The sequence below is a fragment of the Corvus moneduloides genome, chromosome 2, assembly GCF_009650955.1.
Source record: "Corvus moneduloides isolate bCorMon1 chromosome 2, bCorMon1.pri, whole genome shotgun sequence".
Classification (NCBI taxonomy): Eukaryota; Metazoa; Chordata; class Aves; order Passeriformes; family Corvidae; genus Corvus; species Corvus moneduloides.
In genome coordinates, this window is record NC_045477.1 from 46,026,613 (window position 1) to 46,045,048 (window position 18,436).

At 37.9% G+C, this 18,436-nt stretch overlaps 1 protein-coding gene across 1 annotated transcript in view; it reads right to left on the reverse strand.

Annotated features, from left to right (window-relative positions):
• MICU2 (mitochondrial calcium uptake 2) overlaps positions 1-18,436 on the reverse strand; it is a 140,336-nt gene that overhangs the window by 52,016 nt on the left and 69,884 nt on the right. Inside the window, exon 2 of the mRNA XM_032099414.1 lies at positions 11,301-11,448. Within this exon, the coding sequence (XP_031955305.1) occupies positions 11,301-11,448 (148 nt within the window). The remainder of the gene's footprint in view (positions 1-11,300; positions 11,449-18,436) is intronic.

Here is an 18,436-nt window from a genome sequence, read left to right on the forward strand (position 1 = left end):
AAAGATTTAACCTATTTTTGCCATGCAAAAAGCTTAATGAAGAAATTTTGTTAGGTTCTGTTAGCAGAATGAAGACAGCTACATAAAACTAACCTGAAACATTGCCTTTATTCAGTAGACAAGGTGGTAAAGGGAAGAGGAGCAGGATCATGAAATGTCTGAGAACTCCCTTAAGACTCAAAAGAACTGAAGTAAAGAGAAGTCATGGAAGAGCTTAAAAACAGGTGTTAATCATACCTTATTGCACTGGTTAAAACAGCTTGGTCAATTTGCAACCTAGATAAAAATTAATGCAGCTAATAGTATGTTTAAAAATTAATTATTGACATGATGTTCATCAGCCTTCTATAGTAGAACAAACAAAGAGTCTTGTGCACCAATTAGAGCACCTCCTCTACACTAAAGAATGAACTTTTCAGACTGAAAAAGAGAAGAAAAGATAAGCCATCACTTGACCCTTTGACTTCAAACTCCTCACATGATAAAGAAAAAAATCTGGCAGAAAAAAAAAATCTAGACAAAGAAGATCAAGAGTTTCTTTAAAAAAAAAGTTTTTCTTTTCTAGGACAGTCTTATTTTCTCAGAAAATAACTTTTCTCCCCCTGAATTCAAATAATCTGATGAAGCAAACCTCAGAAACACATTCGCCTTTACTCTGGCTTTTATTTTACAGTCAAATTTTCTGAAGAATTCTGATCATATTAAGCACCAAAGGAAACATCGTAATAGGTCAAAACAGAAATAGAACAGAAATATTTATTCAGTAAATATAATGAAGGAGGCAAATGCAAATGCAGAAATACACTTTACATCAAAATCCCCACTAATGTCTCATTTAACTTGCAGCAGCCTTCAGTATACTGGGCTTCTGTGTCCACCACTTCCAATTATCCTTGTTGTCTCCTTCCTGCCATTCTCAGCTTCTCTGACAAAACTAATTTCTCCTCCAAGAGCAATTGTGGACTGAAAAAATGTAGTTTTTTCCTTTTCCTGAGAAAAAGTGTACCTCATCTGAGGGTCCTTGACTGTACAGGACCTCCTAAAAGGACATTATTTGTCAGATCTCTCTTTTTCCATTTTAATCGCCATACAATGATTATGTCAAAAATTTCCCCACCTAAGAATACAGAAAATAATTTGCTCTACCGCAGTATCCTCAGCCTGGCAGACACATGGGAAGTACAAATGAGGACCAAAGCACCTGTGATGCTGGAAGCTGTTCTGCAGGTAGTGACTGCGAGTGGAGCACAAAATACACGCATTTCAGCATTTTGCTCAAATGAGCATTGCTTCGTACCATTTTTCTCCTTAACTAAAGCTGCACTTTGACATTTCAGATGTTTCAGCAACAGTATTAATTCAAGAAGTTCCTGACTTCAATCCTTGTTCCATCCCTTAGACCGCAGGGGTTGCTAGCGGAGTGAGCCAGGGAATGACGCTGGCTTTACACAGATAAATCAGACTCAGAAAAGCATGGAATAAAGATACCTACATGAAGCTGTGGAATGGATGGCCTCACCCAGACAGAGGAGATAAAAATAAACTCAGGTTTGCTTAACCTAACAAGACCAATGCTGAGTAGTAACTTAATTATCTATAATGTATCACAGACCTAAGGTTCAAAAGAAAAAAATCCACTATTTTAGGAAATGGGAAATGTTAGCCCAAGAGCAAGAGGGTTTAAACAGACAGTGACTACTTTTAGGGTGGATATCAGCAGAGTTTTTAAGCAACAGAGGAGATTTCGTGTTACAGTTTTCCAGTATAAGCAGTGGTTAAAAATGATTTTAAATTGAGTATGAAAAAAGTGTATGAGGTCTATATTTTAAGTTTGTAAACTGCTGAAATAGGAGCTGACTTTTAGAACATATATGATAAATTTTGAAACACTTAGCTATGAAATGCTTAAGACAAGTACTAAGCCATGAAGTATTTCCCTAACAGAGGATACAAATCCATAAAAACACATTACAAGATATTACATGTTAACTTAGGGGAGCAGTGGCAATAAATATGAGTCTTCTTACAATGGTTTGGCTAAACAGATATCCTTTCTTCTCTTTACAGAAATACTGGACATAAAGAATAACTACTGTCCTCTTGAAATGAGCATTTATTTTAGCTGCAGAGGAAAGAAATTGAAATGATGAATCGGATTTTAAATGGGCTTTTTATAGTTCTCAAATTTGGTACAAATGAAAAGCAAACAATGGACAGCTTTCTTCTAGTGAAAGTGTAATTTATGTTGCCCAGTGTACTTTTAAAATGACCATACTGGTTTAAAAGACCTGCTCACTTTTTCAGCAGTAGAGACTGCCCTTACCACCATACAGATGGCAAAAAATGTCTCTCCTTAGCCAGTTCAAAGAAAGCCAGAGAAGCAGATGACATTTTTGAGCATTAGGTTTTATACTTTTTCCCAAGAAACTGACAGTGAAACAAAAGGAAGCTCTCACATTCTGTATCACCAACAAATCCACAGAAAGGAAATAAATGCTATTGCCCGGGTGTGGGTGACACACAAACAGATGCACACCCCTTCCCGAGGAGAATCAAAAATGAAACAAAAAACATTTGGAGAGTTAAAAAAAGGAGGAAAAGTCCTCCGTTTTCTGGAACTGGCAGTTTCTGTGGTGGGATATGTGACTTACTAAGCACTTGTCAATACCGATGCAGCAGCAAGATTTCACTGTCTCAGCAGTTCCAGAAGTATCAGAGGTATTGGCACAAAGGACACGCGTTCAAGACTCGAAAAGAAGGCTGGCACCTGGGAAAACAAGCTGTATCATTCTGAAGACTTCAAACATCAGTCCTGAAAGACAACTGGATTAAACTGGATAACATCAAAAGGTAGCTGTCTTGGCCATGTCTTCTATTTAAATTCCATGCAAGGAGCCCATTTCAAAATTTTTATTAAGCCAAGTACGATTGCAACTCTTGGTGAACAAAGTCCCTGGACACTGGCATTTTATGTATACTGATCAGCTGAAAAAAGCAGCTAGAAAAACCAAGAGTGGCCAGGTAGGATGGATTTGGACCTACTAGTAATGCTGAACTACTTTTTGTCTGGTAAGAACCAAGGCAGGATTTGTTGGAAAATGTGGTATTTTTCTGTTAGCTGTGTCTGTAAAATCCTTTCACTTTCAGGCTTTTCCAGGTCTGAGAGGAAAGATTTTTAAAAAAAGACATAACCATCAGAATAATCAGGTGCTTGCCAGCCTTATGGATGGTGGTGTGAGGACCTGAGCTCTCTGAGGGACTGGACAACACTGGAAGACTGGTTTGATTACTAAGAACAGTCTCATCTGCATTCTCCTCTGCAGTAACGAAGCTGGCAACCCAAGGGAGGGCACTGCCACATAAGCAGGTGGCTCTAACAAGAGGAACCTGTGTGTTTTACACATGGAAAAAAGTCTTTGAACTCGGTCTTTGCTTTTGTTTCACAGCAGATGAGGAAGGCTACTGAGCACAATTGATGCTATAACCCACTGCAGGTGCAAGGTTGGGGAGTGAAAAACAGAGCATAACCTGGCCAGTTTCTCCCTTAGGGAATCGATGCCAGTGTTCTCCAAACAGGGAGCAATGGAACTTCTCAAAGGTGCCCCTGGAGACGCCAGCTGTTTGGCAAGTAAGGACAAGTCCTCTCACCTACCAAAGCAGGCTGCACACCTTGCCTGCTGCTACTGCCTAGAAGAAAAGTGATTTATACTCTGTGGCTCTACTCTAGGCATTTTAAAAAAACTCATAATGTAACATTTCTGATGAGAACAAGCAGGGGAAAAATAGTAGTCTGTATCAAGGTTACTCAAAATAGGATAAATCATATGACTAATATGATAAAAATTCAGCATTGGCCTAAGGAAAAGCATGGAACCATCAGCACCAAAAGAGTTACAAACAACTTAAAATATGAGGCTAGAACGTGTGCTAGATTTTGGCAGGAGCCTGACCTGCACTCCTGGCACCTTCTATTGTCTGCCAACAGACTGCAGATCCTCATCAGTTCTTAAATATCTGAATGCAAGCCAAGGAATTTTAAAACCAGATTGTACTTCTGAGGGATAAACCAATACCTGTCTGTGTTGAGGACATATGTTGCAAGAAATTAAAATACATTTAAGAGTGAAAAAATTCATTGAGTCTGATTTTCACGCTACATCTGTTAAGACTTAATTGTCAGTTAAGCAGGATGTTTCAGAACTGATTAAGTTCCACTGAGTTATTAAAAAAATAATACTGAAGTAATCTGTCAAAAAGTTTTCGGAACCTGTGGGAGAACAAATCCCAGAGATATTTTCTGTGGTATGTTGACAGTGTGTTATAAAAGTAGTTGAAAAAGCGTGTGGTGTTCTAAAAGAATAAAAAAAATCTTTAAAGATAGGAAAAATATTTAGAGACCAAGAATGATTGTATGAGCTCTTGAAATGTGCCCATATGTTTAAAAAAAGTGACTTCTCTGTTAGGTATTTTAAGTATCACATTAGCATGTCACAAAACTGGAATACTTGACTAAAGCAGAAACTGTTGCAAGACTTCTGAAATTCTAAGGCAGACGATGTTTATACAACAAGCAGACTCCTGTTATTAATAACCAGATCTTTCCATTACTTGCACTAAAAGTATTCTGTATGTGCACAATATATTTTCATTCGTTTCAAGGAATCTGTTTTCCATTCAGATGCCATTAAATAACCAATAACTTTCACACTTTAAATAACCAAATCCTTCAAGATGTGCATTGAGACCACTTGCCTCTTGCTCAGAACTCTGCTGAAGCTTGATTGCTTTTATTATTGGTACTATTTTTCTGCTGAGTTTTTAAAAATTGCTTTCATTCATTGAGAAGCTCTAATTTATCTTCTCATTGAACTGTTTTTCAGAAAGCTAAATAGCTAGTAATGTATTTTCAAATCAGGACACCTTGCCAAAGTTTTTACCTAAACAGTAGCATTGCAGCCAATCGAGGTAAGAACTCTCAATCTGCATCACTCTTCAGCCAGTCATCAATGCCACAAAGAGAGAAATAGGAATCAATCACAACAGAGGCACCAGCTCAGTATAACCTTACTATTGTCTCACACAGATATAGCCACAAACATACAAATGTAATTAATGCAATGTCAGTATAAATTTAAGGATCAAAAATGTATTTTCCTATTTGACTGTACAAGGAATGTATCTCAGGTACCTTCAAGATGGTTGAAGGCTTGGAAATAGAACTGGAGCAAAAAAAAAGACACGCTTCTTTTTAAGTGATTTTGCTTCATGGTTCCCTTTCCTCCTGCTCTCCCATCTGACCGTGCACGCTTCCTTGCTGCTGCAGCTGCAGGGCTACAGTGCTGGAAGCCAGCACTCACCTAACACCTCTGCTCTCAGCGCTGCTCCCCTCGCAGCTGTTTTTTAGACTCTCAACCAAAGACATTCTTCTGAAAAATGGGAGCAAACAAGTAAGTTGGTGCAGTGGCCAGTGGTTAACACACCAAAATAGTAGCCTGGCCAACAGAGCAGACTCGAATGCTGCAGGAGGGAACAAGCCATTTCTCCTCAAGAATCCCATCTTTGATTCTGTTGTGTAATACCTTGTGATGCAACCATCATGAAAGTGCATTAGTGTTTATTTTGAGTTCACAACAAAACATTTGTCCAGACATAAATACACATTATCAAGATTATAGTAATTTCTGCCATATTTCTAAACAAAGAACTATTTACCGTCAAATTTGTTTCTAATAAACACACAGCCTATGTACTTTAGTTATCAGGGTTAACATCTAATTGCTGAGGACAAAAGAAGAAAAAAAAACTCCCTTATTTAGCTTATCTATTTACCAACAATTGGCTGAGGCATAACATTTGACCCAAAACAATATATTATTTTATGCAGAACACCAATTTTATTGTTCTACTCTGACACTTAAGGCAAAGTAAAAGTATGTTACTTTGCAGACTTTGAAAGGGTTGTGGTAGGATTTGCTAATGCTTTTCTGGGTGATGAAGGATAGCTGAAGACGAAAAATCCACAGTATGGAATAGTTACAAGGCATAAATTTTCAGCAATCAATGTTTATCTTTGCTTGTGTGTGCAATTCCTTAACAGGAATATTATTTTTCTTTACTCACAACCCCACTTTAAGAAGTGAGTAAACAATGATGACTAAGAAGCTTTGGTTAGAAATGGCTGATTTTGTTTCATTTTATAAAATTCAGAAGAGATTACTACAATGATGTTAAACCATCATGTTATTTCTTTGGGTTATCTTCACTTTGCCTTCCATCTAGCACTGGGCAAGGGGTCATCCTTGTTCTGCATACCCAGCTTGCAGAGCTCTCTACTCTGTTTGGGGGATTTAAGCAACAATGACATATCTGTACTAAAAAACCACTAAATGCACAGATAGACAGAAAACACTTTGTTAACACATTAGAAATTTGAGAGGATTGAATTCAGTTCCCAGCTGTATCAATGGCTCCCCATATAACACTTCAATCCCTACTTCCCATGTGAAGCTTCTCCATTTAGACAAGCTTCAATCTCACTCTTTGAATCCTAGATTTCAGATCTGACACTGATGCATGACTCATATTAGTCTGATTAGTTATCGCATATGAAATTCAGGTCAAAATGAAGACACTAAAGCATAGGCATCTGAACTCCCGTCAAAGGCAAAAAACTCAAGACCCAAAAATAAAAAGACTGACTCAGCTCATTCCGAAGTGCTCATCTACCAGCTGGTCCCTCCTCGCTCTCCTAATACCACTGACTGCACCAGCACTGACCTCAACTAAGGACAATGGAGGAGTCAATTTTTTAGCCACCACAGCCTTGCACTGTGTGCTTTCCTCAGATTCCCTCACAGCCATGACCATGCTGGTGCTGTGACATGAAGCCGCCTGTCCTATTATCAAGCCTGCAAACACACCATAACTTTGCGCCAACTCAGAAAGCTTGAACAACTTCTCCAAGGAAACTTAGAATACACTAATCTTCACCGACAGAAAGGACTCTGCCATGGAAGTATTCCCTCTGGTACCCTGGTACTGTAGAACACAGAAAAATCTCTTTCACTACAGCTGAATGAATGAAGATGCTACAACACATTAAATCTAGATTGAGCAGACACACAAGTCTTTACTTAGCAGGTGTCAATTGTTATCAGACAAGGCAACCTGAAGGCTTGTCTTCTACCTGGAAGAGGAATAGAATAACCTTCTCTAGAAAAAAAATGAACATAAGCACAGTTCAGAGTCAATGCATTGCAAAATCTTAATTTCCTGAAGGAGTCTTGCAGTCCTTTTCAAAAATTAACACAGATTTTCTTATACATTCTGCAACAGCACATCAGAGATGGTATTTCCATGGAGCTCTAACACCGTATTAGTTGTCTAATCTGGAGTATGAGCCCAAGTATGCACAATTGTATAAGACACAAGTTTTACATCTCAAATATGCTCCTGCATTGCAATGAAAATTCAGTGTAAATCATCACAGTTTAATCCTTCCCATACCTGTTATCTTAAAAGTGCTAGAATTTCCGATGCAACATAACAAGTTTATACTATTTGTATTGGATATTACTACACATTGTGAAGTATTTTTACATTACAATAAGAACAGTAACAGAGAATACTTTCTCACTAAACTATCATTGCATCAGGTATGACGATTTACATGAACACCCCACAGATTACCCAGAAAAACTTGGCTGGTTTTGCAATGGTTTGCCACACATCCCTGTGGTAACATAGTTTAAACACAAGATTACATGGCATATAGCCATGAATCCAAAATCCGCAATGGTGCATTTAGTATGCACTGCACTAACTAGTAGAAAAAAATGCTGTCATTAGTTTTACACTGGCACAAATGCTGTGCCACACTACCACATCTCATTTACTGTTTGCCACTGTTTATAAAGAGGTGGCTGCTTCCTTTCATAAAATAACTAACAGCAACACAACTAGGTACATATTTACAGAGTAATTTGGTGTGAAGCACTGCCTCTAAAAGCAAGCAAATTTTTTTTTTGGACGGTGTCTTTATTCCTTTAAAGAGCTGTTTGCTTTGTCAATATGCAGAACAAAAAGTCTGTCAGGAAATTCTGCATTTGTTATCAGCTGATTTTCCTTACATGGCAGTACTGTAAATATTTCTCTTCATTATCACCCTGACAGTAAATAACTTTGAAGGTGTGATTTAATTAACAGGAATGCCGGTATTTCACAACTTTTGCCTACCTTAAAGAAAATGAGTAATAGAGAAACCCATGCATCAGGAAACAAATGACCAGAGGTAGTGAACTAAGGTCTACCAGGCAGGGTTCAAGATCACTTAGGCTGGATGACAGCTGATATATTTGCAGTACAGTTCATCTGTTTTCTTATCTGGTAAAGTGTTCTATAATAAATCATAATTTATTGCATGTTTTGCAACCTTGTCAAGGGGCACACCTAAGATTTTTGCTTCAGTAATAAATTCCACCCAACTGTGAACAGGAATTCACTTGACAATCTGCACATAGCTAAAATATTTTGGTATTTTCTAATGCTAGCACCAACAACTCATCTGGTTTACACAATACCACATTCACTTTCTACTAAATTCGATTATGTTTAAAAACTAACAGAAGATTTCAAAGTAATTCTCCAGTGACAACCACCCATGAGCAAAAAACCCTAAGGCTGCTGGCCAAGGTCTCCTATTCACAATTCCTAACTGTTTCTCATCCCTCTTTTTGCTTGCCTTTTTTCCTTGTGGGAGTATTTATCTCTGAACAGGGACAGATCAACCTCAGCAATATTTCTTGATGTACACAACTAAACTGCTCGTGAAGCTGGTCATATGTTTCTGCATATTGTCTGTAAAAAGAATAGCAGAAACAAAACTTTAGAACAGCCCAAAGTCTTCCATATTAGTATAAACAGCATTAAATTGGAAAACTCCAAGCAAATATTTATGAAGATGAATGGTTACTGTCAGGGTGCTTCAGATTCTCCTGAGCAATTTGGGTTTTTTTACTTATTAGTAATTAATCAAAAATTAATCAAAAATAACCAAATCATTACAGCCTCAAGTTCAGCATTATAAGACTCACCATTTGTATGCAGGATCACATGTTAAAATTGCATCTAAGTATGCAGTAAGTGAAAGGCTTTCTAGGATAAGTGGTGGTGCCATTCTCCTTTCTAAAGGCACTGTTCAGGGTGAAAGAGAATTATTTTATAATACAAAGCTTCCAAAATAGTTGCTGCTTTGTTATTAAGTTCACTATCTTGACCTACTCTGAATATACCAGGATAGACACTTGAAATAGGTCTGTTTATCTTCCTCATATGAAACTCTTCTAAACACAATGAATAAACCACTGCCTTTAAAATACTTCAAGTGCCATATTTCTCTGCTAGTCTGCATTCTATGTCTGTTCTAAGTCACATGGAAATGTAAAATCCCAAGCAAGAGAAATCAAGAGAATTGCTTGCCACTGTGTTTATGCTACTGGCCAAAGAATCCATACCAATGATGGTTAAAAAAAAAAATTTAAGAACATTAGATTCAAGTATCAACACTTTTCTATCAGGCATCTATGATGCTACTGCTGCAAGCCTGACCTCAATTTGAAATGCTAAACAGTCATTAGAGCAAAGATTTTTTTCTTGTCATTATTTATTAGTTTCTGTTTAATGCTGTTTCCTACTCATATTAACAAAGCAACTGAAATTAACTTGGCTGCATTACAAATAAATACCACTGCATACCACTTCATTAAAAATCTGCATGTATACTATTATACTTGGAGTAACCAATTAATATGTATGAACTGCTAGGACTGAAAAACACTCATCTCTCTAACCTTGTTTTCAGAGACAACTGTCTGAAAACCACACCTTCAAAACTAAAAGTTTCTGTATTCACCATCTTTCAGGCTGAAAAACTCAAAATAAGATCCCTTTAAGGTTTTTAGCTTAATGGCTTAAGTTTTGAAGGGGAAAGAAGTCTAACATCCATATATTAAAAAACAGTCTTTTAAAAATCTCCATGACTCTCAAGGTCATAAAGTCCTTCTAAGGATTTATATTCAGCTTTGTGTAATATTAGAAGCTGTGTGTCAGCAGTGAATCCAGGTATCCTTATCACCTATAGATTTTTGGCAGTTACAGGAAAACTTCTTTTATTATAAATACTTGTGTCCTACTCTTTGACTACTTGGAACTCTTTTCTGCCCTAGGTTTTTGACAAGCTTGAACCAAAGCACATTCTGGTCTCCTTCTTCCTCCCTGTCTCTCAAACCCTTTCACAGGACCTTGAATTCCTTTTTGTATTTCCAGTTCAGTACTCCCAAGTCACTACAACATTTGCTGGGAGGTGGGCAGAGCATCCCAGGCTTTGAATGCCTTTTGTTAGACAACATGCTCTCCTGGTCAGCAGGCGCAGATTGCAGCAAGCAACTATTAAAGCTGGGATTTCTCTCTCTTTCCCTCAGCAGGTGAACTAACAGAATATTTGTCCTCTAAGTGACAATCCTCTCTGGAAACTGTAAAACTTAACCTTTCAAAAGCAAAAGTAAAATCTTGTGAAAACTGTAAAACCCAAATTTTTTGAGGAAAAAAGCATATATAATTAAAAAAACGTACGGAAATAACAGAAGATGATACAAAGACAAAAGAAGCTTAAGAAATGGGGAAGAATTAGTGAAGCCAGAAAACCTGCAGAAAAGAACAACAAACTATGCACTTTTTATTTGTGTGCTGTTCCTACCTTCTTCTCAGAAAGTATGCTTTTAAAAGTACTTCTTGAAAATACACTTACGATTTTAATTTGTTCTTAACTAGGTTTTGTAAAAATCAAAGATGTGAAACCAAAAATGTAGAACTGAACTCTGTACTTTATTACTCTCCTTCAACTCACTCCCACCACTGCCTCTTCTAAGAAAACAGGTCACAGAATTACTCAGTGGTGAAGTGGATAGAAGATAACAGGGCCAGAAATGGTATGAACAGTATTATATTACACTCATTCTATTTTCTGTGGCACGTCAGTAATTGAGGAACTACATACTGATCAGACATGAAAATTATGCAGAGATGTCATCATCAAGTCACCAGATTTCTAAATCATCAGCCTCACTTCACTTGTGTAAAGGGTAGTGTTGTCTGTGGAATCCATATGGGCAACATTCATAAGTTGGCTTCTGCTGATTTAGGTAACATAAAGGATCTTATCCCAGTGATTTGCAAATGACATGTCTAAGGGGATCTGCAACTTTCTTTTCCTTCACAAATACAATGATGAGAAAACAACTTACGTTCAACTTGATCAAACATTACTGAGAACAAGAAATCTCTTGGTGTCATGTAATGTTCTCCTTCATATTCCAGTGATGCAAAATGCATGAAGCGGTGCTTTCGAAGCGACAGTCTTTCATCCACTTCTGCACGAATGACATCTGCCTTCTGAAAAAGAAAAAAAGTCCACTGCATTTGTAGACCAAAGCTGTAATTAGAAAAAAATCCAATACCCAATCTTGATTAACCTCGGTACTTTGCGGGTAGCCACAACAAAAAGCTACCAGCAATTAAAGCCTTTATGGCACAGTCTTAAAGAATGACATGCTTATATATCATGTCAAAGTATTTTTTGCCTTCACTGAGAGCATGCTTTAATAACACAGGCAAGCCAAATTAATGGCTGGATGTCACCAAAGGCTGCTCCTGCTTCCCCACTCCCCTGCTCTTGGCTATATGGTCCTGCATCTCCTTGTTTGCCAGCTCTGCTACTTGTTGGACTCTTGCTGAGCCAAATTCAGCTCACTAACTCAAAAAAAACCTAAACCCACCAAACAGTAAATAGTATTTTGCCAGGTTAGTGGCTGGCTCAGTAAAGGCTGAAATGTCCAGTGTATCCATGCAAATGACCCATTCCTGAAGTTAACTATCAAACTGTGGAGCAACTACTAAGATGAGAAAATAATGATCTTCTAGTTTAAGTATGAGCCTGTCTTTCAGAGAAGTCAGAGATGGGAAAAGCAATGAAAACTCCAATAAGAGAGTCACAGATTGTATCACCAAACCCAAAGTCAAGCAAACTAGTCAAGCAAACAAAACCAAACTAGTCAAGCAAACAAAATATTTCCAACTTCACCCTCTCCTTGTAAATATTGAGAGACTCAGGATCAAAACCATGAAAGTTGACAACACTCTGATGAGTAGCACCAGCACTTAACGGCAGCAAGGGAGGATACAGACACAGTGAAACTGAGATATTTACACTTTAGGATTTCAGAGATGGTAAGTGATAACAGGAAAAGGAGAAACTCTAAAATTCAGAACTCACACTGTGTATTTGAACATTAATCATGGAACAGCAATTAGCATCATAATATTATATTATACTGTACTATAATTCTAAATAGAAGGCTTCAATTTGCCATTTAATCCCACACCTTGCACCTCTGTGTTAGCATTAAGAACTTGTTAAAATACTTCACTGCATGATAGGCTACAAGCACCTGTTATAGTCAATTTTAGTTTCCTGTAATGTAACGTTTGCCTCAAACCTCAGGTTTCAGTGAAGGGTGGGAGGGAACCAACAACAAGAAAAAAACCCAAAATACTCATAATTTAGATTTAAAACAGTCATATTCTGATATGCAAGGAAAATGTGGGCTACCTCTAAGTATCTGAAGCCAAGACTTGCTTTGGTTTAGACAGAACTGCTTTAAGCTTCTTACAGTATATAGCTCTATCATGGCCTGTAACACGAGTGCACTGCTGCTGTTCAGACCTGCATGTTCTGGAAAATGCTGCTTAAAAATAAATCAAATGTAGCAAGAAATGTAGCTTCATACTTTTAAAACTTTACGGGACAAGTGACTCTGTAATTGCTTAGTTAACAAGACTCAACAAATGCTCCAAATCTCAAATGAATAGTTCATGGTTGCTGGGTATTAACATGCTGCATTCTTTCTAAAATCATCTCCTTCTCATAGTAACATAAACAATTTTTGCCCACCAGCAAATTTTTTTAAAAAGTGGAAAATGGTTTCACAGTTGTCCTTTAACCAAAATTATGTAATGAAAAGCAATCTTTCTGCACAAATACAAAATAAAAAAGTTTAGATAAGAAGTAAAAAGCGAATTCTACAGCATCTTCAAGCCAAGTGGATTTTCAAGTTTCTTAAGTCTTGCAGCATTTATCTGAATTCTGTCTAAAGCTAAACTTGTTACTGATAGCAGAGCATTGAATTTCAGCAATCTGTGATTTTAACTGAAATACATAGGTACCAGTTTTGGTCACCACGATATAAGAAAGATATTATGCTGTTAAGAGAGTGTCCAAAGGAGGGCAACAAAGATGGTGAAGGGCCTTGAGGAGAAGTCATATGTGGAGTAGCTGAGGTCACTTGGTGTGTTCAGCCTGGAGGAGACTGAGGGGAAACCTCATTGCAGTCTGCAGCTTCCTCGTGAGGGTAAGAGAAGAGGCAGGCACTGATTTGTTTGCGGTGCCCAGTGTCAGCACCTGAGGGAATGGCCTGAAGCTGTGTCAGGGGAGGTTTAGGTTGAGTATTAGAAAAAGGTTCTTCACCCAGAGGGTGGTTGGGCACTGGAACAGGCTCCCCAGGGAAGTGGTCACTGCACCAGCCTGACAGAGGTCAAGAAGCATTTGGATAACACTCTCAGGCACATGGTGTGACTCTTGGGGTGTCCTGTGCAGGGACAGGAGTTGGACTGGATGACCCCGATTCATTCAATTCCCGATTGGGCCCCTTCAAACTCAGCATATTTGGTGATTCTGTGATGTTCACATATTAATTCTGAAGAGTGCCTTGTATTTGGAAAGGAACCTATTCCCATCACAGTTACAATAACATGTGATTATGGACTCATCAAACCCCCTTCTTTTTGTGAATCTGGCATCCCTGATTTGCAAAATAGCCTTGGCTAACTTCTTATGAATGCCAGCTTCAAAACTAGCACAAATAAGGATGGAACACGATGAAATATATCAGCTGTGCCATCTTCTACATTTTTTCAAAGCTTTTGCAAAATTCCTGACATCCTGTCACTGTTGAAGAAACCTGTCATCTGCAAAGAGCACCCTTCAGGACATGAGCACAAGCTCAGGTAGAGCAGCTACCACCTTGTTTAAAAGCTGTATCCCTCCCTCTTCACCAATACATCTCTCTCCAATCTTCAATAAGCAGGGATGTCAGACCCAGCAAAGACAGCTGGTAAGGGATGGAAATACATGGGAAGAAGAAGAAAGCTCTTATTTTTGAAAAAACAAATTATAAGCATAACTGCCATTTGTTCTTCAAAGAGATAAATGTTTGAATAACTATTCTAATCACTATTCCAAGCACCTAACCAAAGATTAAATAAAAATTATGTTTTGAAGAAAAGGCTGATTCAATCACTTAAAATTAAGATTGATCTTCTTTTGAAGTACCAATCTAAAAAGTGCAGAGGGGAGCAAGCTCTCTCTCCACAGTTCAGTATCCTTCCCACTTCAGTTAAATCCTGACTAATTTCCAAGTAGTTTTTCCTGAGTCATCCAGTGAGTCCTTCAGATAAAAAAACATTTGACATTCCTGACATTTTTAAAAACACTGTGAAAGCTCATTTTGCTCATAAAAATGCATGCACTGGGCAAAAAGAAGAGTTCTCCTCTTCAATTCTATTCCACAAAATGAGTTTCAAGTGAAGACGGGTATACTGTAAGAAAAAATTACGTATTTAAGGCTGAACCTCAGATATTAAGGTATCTGTAACCTAACACCTCAGCAGCTTCCAACAGTGCAAACTCAAAGCAAGATGGATACAAAAATTCAAATTTAGGAGGCACAATGGGTGAGAAGAATCTATTACTATTACCACAAGATTCTTGTAAGCAAGTTTAAAATAACTCTGGGATTGACTTCAAACCACGAAGAGCTATGTGGCATTAATGGTAAGGCTTGGGCTGAAACTCCACTCTCAGCTTGTTCTCCTGTGTGTGGGTCCAGCCCAGGCTTCAAACACTGGGTGTTCCTGCGTGCTCCACAGCACGCCCACAACCAAGAGAACTGAGAATGGAATTTCAGCTTTAACTTGGAATTTAGTTGCCTTTGTGGTTTTATTTCAAGCCTCCAGTGCCAATTTCAGAATGTGCATGGTAAAGCTATAAAAGCTGATGGTAAATTAGAATTGAATGACATGAAAAGGGCTACAGGAGGATGCTCTGCAGTTGACATGGTAATGGATCAGGAGCTGACCAGCTACTGGTGTCTACAAGCATTACCAAAGACTGTTCTTTCCTCTTCCTGGCTTCCTGCACTGAGAAATACCTAAGGGCAACAACATTACTTCAGACAATTAATTTTCAGGTTGATATAATTAATCTGTTTATCATTCAGGCTCTTAAATTTAAGATGCTATTGAAGAATTCATGGTGTTCAATCTTTGGCTTTTTTTTTTTTTTTTTGGCATGAAAAATAGCAAGCTTAAGTGAAAGAAACCCCCTATATTTACTGTAGCTTTGAATTTTTTTTTCAAAGAAAACATTGAATAAAAATGAAGGGTTACATAAATAAAACCTTGATAACCCTTACCTGTGTTTAGAGTAACACTGCTGATCACTGTGATGTAATTTTTGGCAACACTAATTTTGTATCCATTAAAAATCGAAGTCATTCTGTACAAACTCAAATATATGCTGCTGATTATTAGAGAGAAATTACTTAAAAATATCATATGTACTTATCTCTCTCTTCAATTTAAACTCTTCCCCTTTCATTCATTTTACTTTTTCTCCCTTTGCACAGAATTTGGTGTTTTAATGTGCTTGTGCCTTTCAGGTTTTCTGTTTTAATCTTTTCTGCTTATAAAATAGAAGACCCTTTCCAGTTAATTTTTTCCAACATAATTTTTCTTTCTTTACTCTACTCCTCTCCATGCAATTGACTTATTTTGTCTCTTGGTATCCTTTCATTGCCTTTCTTTCTTCCATTAACTACATACCTTCACATTTCCTTTTTCCTTGGGAAAAAATAAAATTAAGCTATTTTAAACCTTTTATCCTCCCCTCATCTGAAAAGAGAATCAATAATTTTTTTCCTTCTAATCTGAAAGAATTAACTTGTAACATTCATTTTACCTGCTAAAACTAAACCAATGTGTGAGATGTAATTAAAATCCAGTTGGTGCCAGCGGGATCTCTGGGAGCCTCAGGTTTTGATCCATTAATCCACACTAGATCTACAGAAGGATTTAGCAACTCTGTATCAAATTTCTGTATGACTGATGAAAACTTTGCAGTTAACTAGTGTCACTATTGCATCTCAATTTCAACCCAATCCATTTTGAAATGATCAAAATAACAGAAAATGTAACTCGACCTCCAACCCCGCTGCACATGTTAACACACCCAGCACGCATGCTGAATGCACAGAGGAATAATGCTCAGAGCTGAACGCTTCAACGTTTCATATGATGCAATAATTGATAGATGAAAAAAAGTTTTGACAAGAAATCCATTTGACAGAAATATGTGACTTACCGAAAGCTCAAGATCATAATATTTAGGAAAGCTTGTGTAAGTATGTGAAAATGTAGTTTTTACTTTCACAATAAAGAATGTGAGCCGTATCTTGATCAAATGCACCAGTTACCACAACCAACACCAAGTTAAAGAAAGATCAGAACCAAAATGTTCTGATGATGTGAATCGATCTGTATTACTTTCTCCAGCATTATATTTTCTGAGCTTGCAAATCAAACTGCTAGCCTGGACATAAAGTAAGCCAGGGGAAAAAATAAAAAAGCACAGGACTCGTACAGAGAACGTATTTCTCTGGAAATCAATTCAATGTATTTATGTGACCATTTAGCAGTGTGAAACTAAACAAACAACTACATTACGAAAAGCTCTAACAGTCTTGAAATTCCTAAATATGAAAAAGACAAGAGATCAAAAATACCTTCTCAGGAGCTACTTCGGAGATAGAGAACAGACTGTTAAATAAGGACAAGAGAAGAATGAGAATGCCAAAGTCCTGTGTCTGGTTGCTCTTAATGGCTGAATAGAAACACTCAAAAATTAGATGAAGCCCTTTCTATGCCCTAACAGGTGCCATTCCCCTCCTTTCTTTCAAATAGCTGCTCAGTCAGTTCTTCTGTGCACCAGAATTAATTAGTGATGGTTATGTTTGAAGCAGCAGCTGAGCAGTTTATTTGCATCTAAACATCTGACAATTTTGGTTTTAGTTTTTCTCTCCCTCCCTTTGCATTTCAGACTAAATTGTGCACACAGAGCAGATCTACTGTTACAAACACCCATACCAAATGGAGAACTAACTCAAACATGAGGATAATACAGAAAACAGACTCAGTTTATAAAGGTTTTTGATTTCATCATTTAATTCTAGAACTTCTGCCTTAGCAGAGCTCATTTTTAAACATAAGCTTAAAACAAAGCAGGAAATGAACACATTTCCCCTAACAGAATATAAGAAAGGCAGATAAGGTACCCAAGCTCTAACAAGCCAGGAAACCAGTTAATTTAACAAACCATACATTTTCACCTCTACTTGCAAGTTATCACACCAGCCTACTTACACATTCCCCTACTGAGGCTGACACACCACTCAAACACACTGGTGCAGAAGTACTAATACATACAGAGCGGCAGGGGGACCACATCGATGCCTCAAAGACAACACACCCAGGAAACGTGTCCATAGAGCTTTCTGGGAGAGCTCATTACATTGTGCTTGACAGTCAGTAGACTTGGGTGAAAAATGCGTTGTATCTACTTCTCGCTGATCTTTCTCAGTCAATCACTTCACATTAAAGTGCAGTTAAAACGTGAAGACACAAATACATTAATCTTTAAAAGTAAGAGGAGCTAGATATTTTTGAAAGGTACTATGTATGAATGTTAAACAATACACGGTGCTTAACTATTTGCCTCTAATATCACAGAAACACAGAATGGGTTGGGTGGGAAGGGACTGTATAATCATCTAGTTTCTATCCCCTGCCATGGGGAGAGACACCTCCAACTAGACCAGGTTGCTCTAAACCTCATCCAGGCTAGCCATGACCACTTTCAGGGAAGGAGCATCCACAACTTCTCTGGACAACCGGTACTGCTGCCTCAGCACCCTCATAGGAAAGAATTTCTTCCTAATATCTAATCCAAACCTGTCCTCTTTCATCTTAGAACCATCACCCCTTGTCACATGCCCCTGTAAAAAGTCCCTCTCCAGCTTTTGCGCAAGCCCCCTTTAGGTACTGGAAGGCTGCTTCACAGGAGAGGCGCTCCAGCAGGTTGATCATCTTTGTCCCCCTCCACTGGAGGCACTCCAGCGCATACATGTCCTTCTTACCTTGGAGGCCCCAGAGCTGGATGCAATTCTCCACATGGGGTCTCACAAGAGAGTGGAGGGGCAGAAATCACTTC